We start from the raw sequence: 18671 nt of genomic DNA, 5'->3' as shown, positions 1-18671 counted from the left end.
TTTTTGCCAGTTTAGAGAAATTAAAAGGAAGTTATTTATGATACAAACAGGAACTGCAATATGAAGTAGGAGAAAAAACAGGGTTATGACATATTAGATAGCAAGGGGTGAGAAAATGATGACTGAAGTAAGGAAATTAATGAAATAGGGGAGGTAAGAGGTGTAAGATATGAATAGGTACTTATTTGTATTTAGGGATATAGTTTATCCTGAGGATAAGTAAGAACAGAGCCAGATTTTGGTTGGGAAGTCTTTCAGAGTAGTTTTAAAGGACTAGAGGGATTTTATTGACATGATGGATACAGGGAAGGAGTTGCAGGCATTAACAATATGATATGTGTACAGACCATGGCCAGCATTTGATAGGTTTGTGGAAAGATTGGAGTTTTTGGTCATTGGATCATAATGAACAAGTGATACAACCCTGAGTTTAACCCATGCAGTTGTTGCAAAAAAGTATGATTTTGTAACTGAAAGATCTTAGCATAACAGGAAACAGTAACATAAATAAAATAAATAAATAAATAAAAATCCCACAATTTTTCTTGCTAATAAAATATGATCCAGTCATTTCCAGTCATTGTGGGTGTGTTTTGTTTTTCCTGCATAAGCTTAAATTTCTGTAAATAAGGTCCATATTGGACATCTAAAGTCGAGAACCTTAGTGATATTGTAGTACGTAACTGTAATGATGATATTTATTGTGTGGCTGGGATAGCGACTGCTGCTGCTGCTGCTTTAGAAATACCTGTTAATATGTTTATTTCCTGTAAACATATCATTATAGCTCTTTATAAATGGTAACCCTATTATCCAGAAAGGTAAAACTTGAGGATGACTGCATCAAAATGAATTTTATAGATGGGTGGATAGTCACTACTGAGCTCCAGGTGGAATTCCTCGAGGAAGTCTAAGGCAAGTTACAAATAAATTCTTAATAAAAAATACATAATCTATTTGTTTTTGTGTACATTGCCTTAGAAATTCCTCCTATAACTTTACCATGAAGATTTTTGAATATTGCAAAGTCTTTCTGATGTCCTTTGCTATGCCAACAATGTAAACATAATATTTTACTGTCAAAGTTATGTACAAGGATTCATTTTTAAAGTTTACAATTATATTAGAGCTTTCTCTGTTATGTAATTAATATCATTGTTATGCTGGATATTTGTGTAGAGTGGTGCGGTATCCATTGTAAGTGAAATGGGTTTTAAATATTTTAAATATTATGCTAGGATAACTTGAAAGAATGAGAGGACAGTCAGTGGTGTGTTGATTACACCTTACCATTCTGTGTCTAGTGCTTTTAGAATTGTTTTCCATGACATTAGAGATCCCTCTTATCAGTTTTCTCATAGCAGACCCTTTTGGTCTTCTTCACATCTCTGGCTTATGGATTTTTGTAAGTACATAGAAGGCTCCCAGCTTAGGATGGGCAGGAATGCAGTCAGGTAACTTGTCGGAAATGTGGTCTAGGAATGAGTCATGTGATCGGTGTCAACAGCATAGTCATTGTGTTTCAAAATGACATGCTCAACCCTTTTCTCTGCCTTTCTTTGAGGATGTGTTTGGAATTCAAAGACCCATTTGCATATCTCTCTCTTTCACTATCTCTCCCTAAAGCATAAAAGTTGTAACAGGCCTGAATTTATATCCGCTTTGTATTTCACCAACTTGGAGGAGTAAAGGTGGATGATTTCTTAATAATTTCAGAAACCATATTCCCCATGTTTCTTTTAGTTTACCTGTTAGTAAGAAACCATCTAAGTCTTATGGCACAGCATTATACAGTTTCACAGCATATTTGTATTATTTTAAGTGGTACAGTGGCCAAAATGCAAAGCCTCTAGAGAGAACTAAAATTCACCTTATAGAAGTGTCCAATCGTACATGTTAAAGCTAGATAAGTGTCCAGCTGTTTGAACTTCTTGTTGTGTGGCTCTGTTACACTCTGCTTGTGAATCTGCAGTATTAAAGGGAGTATTTTTTTCCTAACAGTCTGCAGTATGACAGGGTCTATCTAACAGACCTCATTTTTAATGAGATCAGATTGGCCACAAATTAACACTAAACATGCATCCAGCTGTAGAAAGTTCTAATTCTATGGTTCTCTTAAATATTGACTTTTAGACAATTTGCCGTACTAAATGTAGTGTAATTATTTTTCTTTTAGGCAGAGCTACTTTAACATCTACAGTAAAACAGGATCTTACCAAAATGACACACTTTCTAGAAAGGTCAGAACTCCTGCGGATCATGTGATTTTTCTGTTTTCCAAATGTCCTAATTTCATGCATGACATCTAATGAGGTACAAGGGTAACAAAATGATTGATTTAAGAAAATGTTCTTAGAATAAATCCTGCAGTTCATGTGACTCATCGATTTCTCTGTGGTCCTAGAGAGATTGGACATTAATAAGAAGTTAATTCAGGAAAGTTACCACAGTATACCTTTATGAAATTAGAATTAACTCACTAATAAGAACCCTGTCACTGAGAGGGATCTTGGAACTGCTGCATGAGCCATGGGGTTTGGTAGTACTGCATGAGCCATGTCACTGAGAGGGGTCTTGATACTGCTGCATGGGCCATGTCATTGGAGGGGTCTTGGTACTGCTGCATGAGCCATGTCACTGGAGGGGTCTTGTGCACTGTTATATGAGCTATGTAAATGGAAGGGTTCTTGACACACCTCCATGAGTCATGTCATTGTGAAGCGTGTTGGCACTAATGATTAATTCATCAAAGAAACCTCTCCTGGATTTGTCTGTTTATTGTCTGTACAGGCTGTACACCTCTGCTTGTGTGTTAAACTACAACATTTCTGTAAGCCAGGGCATGGTGCCAGAAATGAACTTAAGTTGGCAGAATTAGTCAGTCATCTTTCTTTCTCAGTTCCCAAAACATAATCTTTTTCTTTATTCTTGTTTAGATATCTTTTATTTTGCTCATGCATATTATTATTCAATCCACATAATTAAATTTGCTTTAGCATGGTATGAAGCTTCTTATTCAAAAATACCAGAAAAGAGGCAGTTTCTTACAGTTGCATGCATATATGTGAAAGTTAATTTTTTTGGGAAGATCTGTCATGGATTATGGGCTTCAAATGGAGTCAGTTCTCCCTCCAACAGCTGTAATCCTACAGAAGAATCTGTCAATACAAAAAGTGGAAATTGTGAGTCCAAGGGTATGAGCTGCAACTAGCTGAAAATGTCCTCTGTGACAAGCCAGAGAAATTCCAGGTTGGCATCTGCCTTCATATCATAAGCAGGAATGCTGTCAATATGTTTTACTCCATTTGCTTTCAAAGGGATCAAGAATAGTAACTTGCCAGTACTAAAATCTAACTAGTACATAATCTATTATATGTATTGCATTTGTTCTTCACCAGAAGGCAAAGGAGACATGACATTATTAATGCATGTGTGACTGAGTTAAGATACAGGATGCATAACTGTGAATTTGACCAACTATGCAATTTTTTACATAGAAACAAAATATTTTGAGATATAAAATTAACCAAATAAGAAGCAAGCTCTTGAGAAATTCAGATTTGACACTAGAACCAAGGCAGATGTGTGCTATATTAGCAAACTATCAGGTGTGCCCTTAAAATCTTTAGCCAGTTACTTAGAAGTATGTAAATCATACACTCTGCCTGAGAATAATGAGAAAACAATGCTTAGAACCTTTAAAATAACAGAAATAAAAACAGAAGGGAAAGCATATGTTGCCACAGCACTTTTTTTCCAAGATGGTATCTGATAACAAATGCTCATCAGAGAACCACAGTATGTACATTAGATGTGGCACCAGGCACAAATATTGGCTATGTGAGGCATAAAGTTAAGTATAAGAATTTGTATGAGAAAGCATTTTGGAAAAAAAAAAGTCACAAAAATAGAATATTAAAGTTCTGCAGAAAAATACTGATGTAATGCAAAAATGTGTGTGAGCACAACAGAAATGTAATTTGTAAATGCCATGCAGGAAAAAGGTAGAGGGAGAGGATGCAACTGTGTGTGTGTGTGTGTGTGTGTGTGTGTGTGTGTGTGTGTGTGTGTGTGTGTGTGTGCGCGTGTGTGTGTGTGTGTGTGTGTGTGTGTGTGTGTGTGTGTGTGTGTGTGTGTGTGTGTAAAAAAGTGCTGTATGATAGATGATATAACAGAGAAAGACTCTTAGAAAGATTTTTAAGAATCCTAGGTTGAAAAGCTATATGTAAATAGCAAATCTCTTATTTTAACCTTGACATTATTACAGAGTGTAGCATAATGTCTGACTATATTTTGTTAAACACGACAAATTAGCTCTACATGTGCACTGTTGTTACACTCTGGGCATAAACTAAATCATGTTAGTTAAATACTGATTAAACTATTTGTACAAAAATAAAACAGGATAATCAGCTTTTTGCAAGCAATAATTTTGTAATCTCAGTTACAGAAACAGAATTGGTTTAGTAAGCATGCATGTGTATGTCTATGGGCATGATTAAGGAAATTCAAGCTATACAGCATAAAAAAAAAAGAATAAACATGAGCACAGTGCATTGAATAAAGAGAAACTGTTTGTGTGGAACAGTTCACCAAAACTGCATAGGCTCGTTACTTACAGGCTTGCAGAGGCAGCCAGTGTCTGTGCATTCACATGTCTGAACAGTGCTATCTCTAAGTTAATACAGAAATTGCCACGTTAGATAATAATGCGACTGAGCTGTTTAATAAAAAAAAACAGAATGTTAGCATTTTCAGATGAAATATCTACAGAAGAAAAAATAAAGACTGCAGGACCATCTGTCAGTCTTGCCATTGTCACTACTGATATAGAAAACACAAACTGAAAAACTCTTAAGACTAAAAATGATGACATCCAGAACTCCACTTTTTTACTTGAGAAATGAGGATGTGTCAAAACTGAGTATAATATTAAGTTATGACCAGAAACTGTGCAACTGATACATTTTCTGTACAAACTGACTTAACCATCAGGAAAAGAAAATAGAACAAGAGCTTAAAACAATGGTGCTCCTAAAGGTGTGAAAATTAAACAGAGCCTATTGAAGTGGTTAAAATTAAAGCAATTTTTTGCGAAGCACAATAATGTCAGTTTCTGAAAAAAACTCACTCTAAGCAAATGTATCCTGAGAGAATATTACCCATTATAGACAACAGAAGAGTTATCTGCTACAGTAGTTTGTGCATTTTTTTCTCTTTCATGCTAGTTTTTTTTTTTAATTAAACACAACTCTAACCTAACAGCCAAAGTGCTAACAATGGAGAAGTAAAGTTTCAAAAACATTTCTCACTACATATTGAGGTATACTTGTTAGTTTGTGCTTTCTTTGTCTAAAATTAATAAATATGTGCAAATATACTTTTTTTCTGACTACCATTTTAATTCTCATCTGCACCAGCATTATTTCAATACGCTATAGGTGACACAGTTGAAGGCATATAATGTGTTGTAAATGTTATTAATAATATCCTAGTCTGATTTGTTTTCAGACTAGAGCTTGACATTTTTTACATAAGGTTCTAGACAAACTGAGAGCACACATTTTTAAACTTATAACATAGGCAAGTCATACTTAAAATACATGGCTGATCTACTAAATGCTGATGGACTGCAGCAGTCCATCCTACCTTCCATCCATCCACAACCCCTTTTTCCCATTTTTCATATGGGGTCTGGGTGTCACTTCAACAGTGGTCATCATCTAGAGCCAGTGTTCTCACGTTCAGGGGGCTAGTTCTGCCACACCAGATACTGGCAAAGTCTGCATTTTGAGAAATATGTCAACTGCAACAGTCATTGATATGATTACAATAGATGGCACAATACTTGTCCAAGTCAATATATCTCTTGTCAGATATAATCACACCTTTGAGAGACCTAGTATAAACCTACATGAGCATGGAACTTTCAGGAGTTGGTCAGAACAGCAAACTTTAAATATTGATCTGTTAAAGACCTTGGTGAACACTACCTATACACTCAAGTGCTTTGACGTAGAATGACCTACATTGCTTCCAGTGGATACCGGACAGAGCAGAGTAAAATTAGTACTACTGCAAGACAGAATAGCTTTTATTATGCACCTCAAGTTTAACCAGGAAATGAAACCAGGTGTACGCAAACTGAAAAGCAAATGCTGGGCATTGTCAGAAATGTCATGATGATGTTATGGAAGAATGTTAAAGCTGAAACAGGTTATATGTTCAAAACGTCCTGGGAGGAGCAGTTAGATTAGAAAAATGCTGCTACCCTGCAGTATGATGCTGATGTTCAGTGCAAATTAGAAGACCAAAGTATACTGCTGACATACTTTTGAAACTTATCTGAATGGATGCAAGCCCTGAGCAATGTTAATTTTAAAACAAAGAAACTGAGACTATAAGTTATTGTCTGAAACAAAGGATTCCACTATTTGGATTTAAGGTAAGGCATCAGCTATAACCCAATATGGGTCTCATTAGACAATGTAATAATAAACATTACAGTGCATGGAGAACCACCCCCCTGGGGTGGTTTATTTAGCTTGGTGTCATAAATGTTATAATTACTATGTAGGAAAAACAGAAAGGAAACTCCGTAAAAGAATTTACGAACATTTGTATAGCATTTCCAAACATGATGAGAACAATGCATTATCTAAACATTTGGAATTATTCCCTGACCATGGTTTTCTGTTTGGTATTTTAGAAGTAGTAGGGAAAGATATAAGGGGTGGTGATTGGAACAACCAACTTTTAAGGGCCGAGGTGAGGTGGCAATTGGAATTGAATGCCACAGTCCCTCCTGGTCTCAATGACCATATTAGTATCAAACCTGAGTTAAAATACAGAGCATATGCATTATGAATGACATCAATCCCTTAGTGGTTATTTATTTTGTTTCACAGTCATATTCATTTTAACAATTTCTGTCAATTATTTTTAAAATTTTTGTTACAAAGTGGTATAAACTGTTTTACACATGTAAGTTTTATTAGGCAAGCTCTTTTTAGAAAAATGGTTCTCATTTTACATTCCCTTTTTAAATATTAATTGTCAATTAATCAATCAACTTGTATAATTTTGTATTTAAAGGTATGGATTAATATGTGGAGTGTTCTGATGAAGTCATTTGACGAAAGCGCTTAACCTATGTGTCTTGTTCAATAAACTGTGTTTGAGGCTGAATTACGTGGATATCTATTTTATGTTCGAGGCTGAGGGATATTGGCTGGCTGCTTTTTTGGTTTTTGTTGGCATATTTTTGGGCACTCTGTGTTTTGGTTTGTGACATTTGTGCCGGTTAGCCTCCCGTGACCTCGTATGGATAACGAATTATCACCTGTATTCGAGGACGAGTTGGACTCTGTCCCTTTCCAGTGTGGGCAAATGAGCAATGACGACAACATTAGTTTACATCAGTTAGTTCTAAATTTGACTAACAAGGTGTCGGAACTTCAAGAAGCTGTGGTTCGGCTGCAAAATCCATCTCTTCCTGTTTCCGGTGGTGAAAATTCAACCGCGCAGAGGGAAGCAAGAGAAGCTCCACAAGTGACGGGGTTTAGATTAAATCCAAGTCAACGTAACGGTGCTTGTGACAGTGAAACAAGAACAACAAGTTCAGGTGGTAACGGGAATTCTAACCGGAACGCCAACACTGTTTTTAATTACAACAATGATCGATTGGGGGACTGGAAAAAAAGCAGACTATGGTTTTTTCAAAAATGGAAACACTAATGGTATGGACTCTTTAGACTCAAGGTTAGTCTCCCTTGAACATAAATTATTTAAAGTTCGTGGTTTACAGTGCGATAATGTGTATCTGAGAGAATGTATTGAAAAGAAACGGGTTCCAAGGGGCTTACGTACCTACCGTTTCCCAAATGGTTTAAAGAAAGGTCAACCCGAAGTGTCTGAACTGATAGAAATGTTCAACAGACATGGACTGGAACTGCTGGAGTTTATTATTAAAATAAACAACAAACATATCAACGAATTATTAATTGATATTGAGGAATACAACAATGTTATTTTAAATTATGTAAATTTTAATAAAATTAATTTTAGGTATAACAACATGTTTGACAAAGTGGAAAATGAAGTTGGGAATAATATTGAGAGGAAAAAAAGAAAATTATTGAGGGATGAACATGAATACCATACTAATAAGGCATACCCCTTACCCAAAGCATATTGTGAAGGTGAGGAAGGAGAGGTTCCGGTTCAGACATTAGAGGGTGTATAGGGAAGATTGAGACCTAGTGATAGACAGGGGGATAATGTTAACCCCTATGATTCTGACTTCCCACCATTGAGGAGGTCAGCAAGACTGCAACATAAAAATAGTTTTAGGGATGATCAAGTTTTTTTAGGAGCTCAGGGCCCAGTAGGGAGGAAAAACAGTTACAGGGGTCCACCAGTGTGGAAGAAGAACACATACCATTAGATGTTGATAAAGATAGGAATATTGGGCTCGATAATAACTCCATTAGTTATGGCTATGGTGGTTTACTTTGTACTTACAAAGGTTTCAACATATACAATTATGGAGGGATAGAAATTACCAAAGACATCTTTCATTTGTTTATGAAGGGTATTAAATTTGTCCCTTCACATAAAGTGAGAATTAGTGACACCTTGACTGAACTAAAACTTTTTGTTAGAAAATTAAATTTAGGTCTTTTGTATAAGGACTCTAATAGACAAATTAGTACAGAAAGAAATGCTCTTTCCCTTAAGAAGAAAAGTTGTTTCAACCCTCCTCTTCACCCCTTATTAAATACCTTTGAAAGTATTTGTTGTCAGGAAATATATCAGACTATAAAAGAACATAAACCGAGGTTTTCAAATTTAACCATGAATGAAAAATTAGTGTTAGAACAACTGAGGAACAAAAGGGATTTAAGGTTTATGAAACCTGACAAAGGAGGTGGCATGACAGTGGTGAATAAAACTGACTACAACAATAAAATTACTTGTATGTTACATGATGAAAGTAAATATGAAGTTGTGTCTCGAAATAAGATCAATATAGCCAACCAGAGAATTAGTTTATTTTTGGAAGATTCTTTACTACAGGGGGTAATAAATGAAGAAATTTTTAATTTTTTGCAGATAGAGAAACCTACAATCCCTATAGCCTTTGGGATACCAAAGACACATAAAGATGTTAGGGATCCCCCATATAGGTTGATTATAGCTGGACAAAATAGTATGACCTATCCTTTAGGTGTATTTGTGGATAGGATAGTTAGGAAACATCTAGTGGCTATTGAACATTTATTAGTGGATTCCTGGGATTTTTTAAAAAGAATTGAAAATGGTTACTATAACAATCAAGTAAATTTTTCCACTATTGATGTGGTGGATTTATTCACCTCAATACCACACGAAAGGGGTTTGGAATTTTTTCATGATGCATTGGTGGAAAAAACTAATTTAAACAATACCATGATCAATTTTATTACTGAATTAATGGAAGTAATTCTGAAAAACAACTACTTTAGTTTTGAAGGAGAGTTTTTTAGACAAACTGCTGGAGTAGCTATGGGCAGCAGCTGCGCCCCCCCTTTTTTCCAATTTGTTTTTTTACAAATGGGAGACAAATTTTGTTTTTGGAAGTCCTTTCAGCGACAAATGGTTCATCTATTTAAGGTTCTTAGATGACCTGTTTATTTTGTGGAAGACCAAAGGATACCATGAAAAATTTCTTGAATTCCTAAACAACAGATGTGAATACTTTAAATTTACAGGGGTTGGTTACAATTCCGTTATTAACTATTTGGATGTGAATTTGTCTAAAGATAGGACACAAGGTTGTTTTCAATCCTGTGTGTACAGGAAAGAGACTTTTTCTAACGACTACCTTGATTTTTCTAGTTGCCACCCTTATTATGTTAAGAAAAATATAGTTAAAGGACAGATGGTCCGGGTAGTTAGAATGTGTTCTAGTAAGGAACTGGTAATCATGGAGACTGATAAACTGATTGAAATGTTTATAGCAAGGGGTTACCCCACCAAATTTGTTACAGATATTAAAAAACAAGTAATAGGTGAATGGGGTTTGAGATATAAACCTCTACTCGGAGATGTTGAAAAATGTCCAGTTTCAGAAAATGTTAATGCTATAGACCATTCAAAATCTATGGTCTTGACAATGGGTGAAACATCATCCCATGTCAGGAAGGTAATTAGTAACAACTGGAATATTTTTAAAAGCAACCAAGAAGTTTTGTCCATTTTGGGTAACCAACCTACCTTTACTTATAAAGTGAACAGAAATTTAAAAAGTTTATTCCAAAGTAACTGTAGTGTATGGAAAGAAGATGGTAAAGGAACTAGTCGTTGTGGTAATTGTGGTTATTGTAAATACATCATTCCACACCCTGTGGTAGTGTTAGGACCGTACAAAATCAGGGTTCAATTTTGTGTGGGGACCTGTAACACCCCTGGGGTGGTTTATTTAGCTTGGTGTCATAAATGTTATAATTACTATGTAGGAAAAACAGAAAGGAAACTCCGTAAAAGAATTTACGAACATTTGTATAGCATTTCCAAACATGATGAGAACAATGCATTATCTAAACATTTGGAATTATTCCCTGACCATGGTTTTCTGTTTGGTATTTTAGAAGTAGTAGGGAAAGATATAAGGGGTGGTGATTAGAACAACCAACTTTTAAGGGCCGAGGTGAGGTGGCAATTGGAATTGAATGCCACAGTCCCTCCTGGTCTCAATGACCATATTAGTATCAAACCTGAGTTAAAATACAGAGCATATGTATTATGAATGACATCAATCCCTTAGTGGTTATTTATTTAGTTTTCCAGTCATATTCATTTTAACAATTTCAGTCAATTATTTTTTAAATTTTTGTTACAAAGTGGTATAAACTGTTTTACACATGTAAGTTTTATTAGGCAAGCTCTTTTTAGAAAAATGGTTCTCATTTTACATTGCCTTTTTAAATATTAATTGTCAATTAATCAATCAACTTGTATAATTTTGTATTTAAAGGTGTGGATTAATATGTGGAGTGTTCTGATGAAGTCATTTGACGAAAGCGCTTAACCTATGTGTCTTGTTCAATAAACTGTGTTTGAGGCTGAATTACGTGGATATCTATTTTGTGTTCGAGGCTGAGGGATATTGGCTGGCTGCTTTTTTGTTTTTTGCATGGAGAACCATAATTACTCTCCTATATTGGAGAAAAGACAAGTGCCCCTGTAGCATGGAACTTGATCTTAGCAATTGGTAAAGATACCCCTAAGCACTGAGACAAGACAGTACCAGCCAGCAAAAGTCAGCAGCAGAATTTAAAACAGTATGCCAGTAATGTGGTCCTGACTTTACTCTCAAAATCTTTCCTTGATGTAAACTGTGTTGCTGTCTGCATAACTGCACTTACTAAATGCTTTTTGACCTTGAAAGCCATGAGAATAACATTTGTACACTTTTTTTTCTCTTCTGCTGTAACTAGTAGTACATGAAACAGATAATGTCCCATACAGTAAAAAGAATTATGATTGGGTCCCAAATACTAACCTGCTATTATACCTCATGAAACTTCCAAACAAACAAATGAAAATAACTGTAAAAGGCAAAATAATAAAAAACGAATGGTTAAAAACACAAAATTACTTTATTATACAAAAATCCAACTGGTGAGCGCTTTTATTCCCTTCATGGAACTTTTTCAGACCAAGTTGTATAATGAACAAACTTATTTAAATACTTAACAATAATATGTGACCTAAAGCACTTAATGCCTTAACCCTTTCCTTCTAAGAACAACTTTAAAGTTTTCCCTGTCATTTAAACCAGGGTACACACATGATTTCAGCCTGATTTGCCAGCAATATTCTCTCCATTCCAGTTCATCCAGCTCATCTTCTGCATCAAACCTATGATAAAAATCATTGACTTCATCAATTATTATAAATTTGAAGCATGCCTTATTTTTTTTTCTAACAAATGTTTTTGCTTAACATGTTTTTCCAAGGCATTGCTTACATCAGTCTTGTCTACTGCTCTTATGTGTTCATTCACTCGCATGTAGAATTCCCTAATGTTTCTTCCTCTGTAGAATGCTGGACATAATTCACACAGAGCCATGTATACCATATATTTGGACCTGCAATTATACAAATTATTCAACCTAATTTCAAAGCTTCTTGCTGTCACTACAAAATTCATAACTTCTTCCATATATTGACATAACTTACGACTGTTACATCTTTTCATCCCCAGTTCCAAAACATCAGGCATACTTGGGCATAAATTCATTTTCTTAAAAAAGTCTTTTAAACTCTTTCCTCTTTTTGAGACAAATACAGTTGTCTCCCCCATAACATTTTTAATTTCTTGAAAATTCATTAAGAATCACCAATTATTCTTGATTATTCCTTGGATTATATTTTCATCTACTGAATTGTCTAAAACACATGCTAAGGAAAAATTCTTTCAGAGTCTCGACCATAATCCTCTATGTGATAGCTTATGAAGTAATGAGCATTATAATGGAATATTGGATCAGATGTGACTATGGCATACATTTGGGCAAAACCTAATATTATATGTTAAGTTAGATAACTGTAAAACTGACAAATTTTGAGGTGTCTTCATTGTGGCCATTTCAGATTTTACTATTTGGAAATAGGTATTATATTTTTCAGAGATGTTTCTAAGGAGTATGATGTTCTACAATTCATAAATTATGGGTCAATGAATGCTTCCTATTTAGGTGGTTGGTAATGTAGGAAATACTCTACTGGAAAATTATGAAGAGCCTTATGAATGAGAGTAACACTATATTTGTTAGACGTTAGTAATGCCCTATATAGGTGTATGCAGATAGGAATTGGGGGTTGTATTGTTATTTTTATAAAAAGTGAAGTTGAACTCAAACCCTGTATCAGCAACACGAATCAATGAAGGCAGTCCTAGGTGTAGTGTAAGTTCCACCAATAATTCCACAACCAGCTCGAACCAAATGTAGTTTATTCCAAAAATCAGCAAGCAGACAAAAAGACAGGATTAAGCGCTTTCGTCTCCTATCCGGAGACCTCTTCAGAATCAATATTAAAAGGAGGCAGCGCTTTTTATAACACTACCACTCACAATGTAATCACCAATAAAACTGTTAATTAATTAAATAATGAACAATTAAGAAACAATTAAGAAATCCCTATCTTAAAGATGTATCTCATCCTATATACACAGTGTTATGTATTAAACAAAAATGCCTCACAGTAGATACCTAATACTATTCAACTAGGTTAAGACAATATGTATAAGTATTAAAATATATATGTAATATAAATATATAAATGTATAAATATATTATAAATATTATGAATATTAAAATGTTTAAAATGTATGAAATATATATGCAATAGTATAAGTAAATAAAAAAAAAATATATATATATATATATATATATATATATATATATATATATATATATATATGCAGTTGTATAAGCGAAAATTGTATGCAATTATGTATAAATAAGTAAATATACATATGTATATGTATAAAAAATGTATAGATAAAAAATGTAAAAAATATATGTTAAAATATATATGTAAAATCTTTAAACTATAATGTACATGAAAATAGAGATAATATCAAATGTATGAATAATGTCAAATGTATGAATAAATGAATAGGTGTACATTGCTAGTGTTTTATACCTATATGTGCTTTTTTGGGGTCTTGTGCCAGTAATTTTAAAGCTGGTGCTATGGATATATTATCATTAAGACCCTTCCCACTACATGCATCTAGTTTTAACTGCCCTATCATCTCTCTGTATGCCAGTTTTGTTTCCCAGTCACCTCCTCTATCTAGGGGTTCCACTGTCTCCAATACCCAAAACTTGAAATTGGCATTTGGGCATACAAGTGAATGTCTGTATAATGCATTGTTCTCGTTTTTGCGGTTAATATCTCTTATATGTTCATATATCTGTTTCCGTAAGTGCCTTTCAGTTTTTCCTATGTAGTAGCACCAGCAAAATTTACAGTAGGCTAGATATACTACCCCCTTAGTGTAGCAACTACTATATGTTTTAGCCTTTAATAATGTTCTTAGACTAGGAAGTTTTAGGATTTTCTCTCCTGCAATAAAAGGACATTGGGGGCATCTATTACATCGAAATGTGCCCCTTTTGTTATTAATGTTGTTGTAACTTTTATCAGAGTGTCTTTCTTTACCCTTTTCCAATATGTTTTTCAAATTTTCATTTCTCCTATAACTATATGTTAGTGTGCACTTAAAGACCGTCACTCTAGTGGTCATGGATCTAAACATGTCCCATATGTCATTAATACATCTTTTAAGCCATCCAATATTGTTATAATAAGATAGTGTCAAATATGGAGTTACCTTAATATCTCCAATATTCCTTTCACCACTATTTTCTATATTACTTGCATGTATGGTATCCACCAAATCAGAACTGAGTAACGGGGTATATCTAGTACTTCTTCTATCTATCACACACTTTTTTATATTGTCAGTTAATTCTCATGGGTACCCACTTTCATAAAACATATTTTCTAAAAAGTCTAACTCTTTTAAAAATATATCCTGCTCTGTGGTCATCCTAGAAACCCGAATCATTTGTCCCTTTACCACATTCTTCTTTAATTGAACAGGATGATCACTATCAAAATGAAGATATGCGTTGGAAAAGTTATTTTTCCGATAAATAGTGGACTTGTATCTTTTAGCTATCACATCTTTATATAGTTTCACATCAAGATAATGAATTTCATCTTTGTGGATTTCATGAGTAAAACTAAGGAAGGAGGTACTATTATTAATATAGTCAACAAATTCATTAATAATATGTTCCGGGCCTAGCCATAAAATAAATATATTGTCCAGGAATCTATAGTAACTATGGATATATTGGTGATATTCTGATACAAAAATATAATATCTTTCCCAATATAACATAATGATGTTAGCATACATGGGGGCACAAGCTGCCCCCATCGCTACACCTTCGATCTGATGAAAATAGTCACCCTGGAAGAATATATAATTGTTCCTGAGTATCAATTCCATGTTTTCTAATATGATCCTAAATTCATCTGGTTGTAAAAAGTCCATTTCGATAAGTATTTTTTCAAACCAGTCCAACCCAACAGAATGGGGTATAACAGTAAATAAATCTTTAACATCGATAGTAATAAAAATGGCACTATCATTGTAAGTCACTTTACTGATCTTCCTTAGAAAATCCCATAAATCAATTAGTATATGCTGGTATTTCAAATGGTATCCCTTTAATTTTGTGCCAATATATATTGCAAGAGGTTGTGTTTTCGAACCTTGTGCTGACACAATGGGTCTCATAGGAGGGTCGTGTAAACATTTATGTATTTTGGGTATACCAAAAATTGCAGGAATAACAGGCTTTTTGACTTTTAAGAACTCATACAATTCTGCATCAATGAGTCCCTGTAACAAATTATCGTCCAAAAAATAGTCAATTTTCTGATATGAGATATTTATTTCATTTTTTGAAACAATGGTATAACTATTGCTGTTATTTAAAATATCAAGCATTCTTCTAGTGTAGTCCCACTGGTCCATTAGGACCATGCCCCCACCCTTGTCGGGTTTCATCACCCTGATTTTGCCATTCTCTCTAAGCTCTTTAATGAGCTGAATTTCATCATGAGTTAAATTACTATCTTGTCTTTTATTATTTAGGAGGTAGTTGCTTCTAATATGTTTTGTAAGAACATTTTCAAAACTCAAAATATCATGGTGCAGTGGTGGGTTATAGATACTGCGTCTTTTTAAATTCCCTGGTTCACTGAAAAGTCCCGTATCCTTAAAAATGACAGAAAAATTCAACTTCCTGGTGAATAATTTTAATGTCCAATAAAATACTATCTATACTAGGTGTCTTGTGAGGCACAAAAGAAAACCCTTTGGTAAACAATTTAAAAAAAGTCTCGTTTATCACTGTGTCGGTAAAATTAAAAATAGTGAAATTGTCTGAAGAATATAAAATAGGAGTCACTTCATTCTCTCTTTGTATATTTTCACAGGAGAGAATCATGGGCCCAGTCTCACTGTTCTCCTCTTCTATTTGTACAATCCCCTCTTGTTGTACTGGTAGTCCCCCGCCACCTGAGCATATGATTGCTGTTGAGGTGCTCTGTTCTTTATTCTTTCCAATCTCCTGGGGCCTAACTCTTCCAAAGGGATATTGTCCTTATAGTAACCCTCTTGATAATCATTAATGGTTTCACAAAAGTCCCCCATGGGGTGGGGATTGTTATATACATCTGTATGTTCTATCCGTTCCTCTCCCCTTACTGTGTCAACTTTTCGTGTACTAGTCGAGTAAAATAGATTATATGGTCTCTTCATATAATGTGATTTCTGGTAATTATTGCTACCTGTATAAGCTATATTGGACCGATATTCATTCAAGTCCCTTCTGAGCTTAGACACTTTCCAATTATAATTACGAGATGTTGTATAATATACATCTTGTATAGTTCTATAATAAACAGTCTTGTACTCTTCAATAGAAAATAGTAAGTCTTCTGAAATTTCTTTATACAATTTGTCTATCTCAATCTTGTCCATCTCCATTCTATTTTCATTGTATTTCATAAGCACTTTAATAACAGATAATCCACATTCATTGAAAATATTACTAATGTTTTTGAACAATGCATTGTCAGTTTCATAATTAATGTTGCAAGGAAATTTAGTTATCCTAAGTCCTTTAGGAAAAATATTGTCCTGAAGACATTTGTTAAAATATCAATTCTCTACTGATAAACTTCTGTATCTTGTAAGCAACTGTTTAAAAGTCTTACATTTTTCTTTATAAGTCGTATTGCTTCTTCGTTCAGAGTCTGTAGTTGTTGAGTAGTTGAACGATTTGTTTAACCAGTTATTAAAATCCATATTGTGATATTTGGATAAGTTGTTCCCGTTCTGATTAATGCGTTCATGTTGTCCTGTACTGTTTGCATTATCAGAGAAATCCACCATGTAATCCTTCGTTTGTGCTGATCTTCTCACTGTATTGTTGCCGTCTCCACTTTGAGATGTCATCACCCCTTCCCGTGTATTCCTTGGGCTACTCTAGCACAGGGGATCTCGTTTCCCACTTCAGATGGCATATTGCTGCTCTGTGAGTAGCTTTGGATAACTTTTATGAGTTCACTTAACAGAGAATTGTTACCGGACATGGTGGGTATCAAAAGTAGCAAAATAAAATAAAAATGCATTATACAGACATTCACTTGTATGCCCAAATGCCAATTTCAAGTTTTGGGTATTGGAGACAGTGGAACCCCTAGATAGAGGAGGTGACTGGGAAACAAAACTGGCATACAGAGAGATGATATGGCAGTTAAAACTAGATGCGTGTAGTGGGAAGGGTCTTAATGATAATATATCCATAGCACCAGCTTTAAAATTACTGGCACAAGACCCCAAAAAATCACATATAGGTATAAAACACTAGCAATGTACACCTATTCATTTATTCATACATTTGACATTATTCATACATTTGATATTATCTCTATTTTCATGTACATTATAGTTTAAAGATTTTACATATATATTTTAACATATATTTTTTACATTTTTTATCTATACATTTTTTATACATCTACATAAGTATATTTACTTATTTATACATAATTGTATACAATTTTCGCTTATACAACTGCATATATATATATTTTTTATTTACTTATACTATTGCATATATCTTTCATACATTTTAAACATTTTAATATTCATAATATTTATAATATATTTATACATTTATATATTTATATTACATATATATTTTAATACTTATACATATTGTCTTAACCTAGTTGAATAGTATTAGGTATCTACTGTGAGGCATTTTTGTTTAATACATAACACTGTGTATATAGGATGAGATACATCTTTAAGATAGGGATTTCTTAATTGTTTCTTAATTGTTCATTATTTAATTAATTAACTGTTTTATTGGCGATTACATTGTGAGTGGTAGTGTTATAAAAAGCGCTGCCTCCTTTTAATATTGATTCTGAAGAGGTCTCCAGATAGGAGATGAAAGCGCTTAATCCTGTCTTCTTGTCTGCTTGCTGATTTTTGGAATAAACTACATTTGGTTCGAGCTGGTTGTGGAATTATTGGTGGAACTTACACTACACCTAGAACTGCCTTCATTGATTCGTGTTGTTATTTTTATAGATAAATGAGGTTTGGGACAAACCAATTTGTCCAGGACCCTCTTTTGAAGTAGGGGTGGGAAAGGGGAATTGTATATGAGGGATGGGGAAAGGGGAGGGAGGGGGGGTTGTGTATAGTTTAAGTCAGGTATTAGTGCTGTGGACATTAATGATTTAATTGGTTTGGGGAGTTAAGGGAAGTGAAGTAGGTTTGGGGACTGAGTGTTGTGTTTTCTTTCCAAAGCTTTTGGCTATCTACTCATGCTCCATGCAGTTTGCACATGCATGGTGAACTAACGGACCATTATCAGCATGGAGCAACAAAGGAAAGATCTGTTTTTTCATTGGCGCGCTGTCAGGAAACTAAAAAAAAAAAATACAACAAAAATGGAACTGATAATTTTATAGATGTGCTCCAGCTCAGTGGAAGGCAGCAGATTGGGTAGTCTGTT

The 18671-nt window shown here is 34.2% G+C and overlaps 1 protein-coding gene across 1 annotated transcript in view; it reads right to left on the bottom strand.

The window, feature by feature from the left end:
• Window positions 1-18671, bottom strand: part of LOC122808307 — a 206671-nt gene that overhangs the window by 31614 nt on the left and 156386 nt on the right. Inside the window, 1 exon segment of the mRNA XM_044079273.1 lies at window positions 16343-16650. Coding sequence (XP_043935208.1) covers window positions 16343-16650 — 308 coding nt within the window.

The sequence above is a fragment of the Protopterus annectens genome, chromosome 8.part0 (genome assembly GCF_019279795.1).
Source record: "Protopterus annectens isolate FY-2018-M chromosome 8.part0, PAN1.0, whole genome shotgun sequence".
Lineage (NCBI taxonomy): Eukaryota > Metazoa > Chordata > Ceratodontiformes > Protopteridae > Protopterus > Protopterus annectens.
Note: the sequence above shows the minus strand (reverse complement) of the source record. Positions and strands in the feature narration are given on the sequence as shown.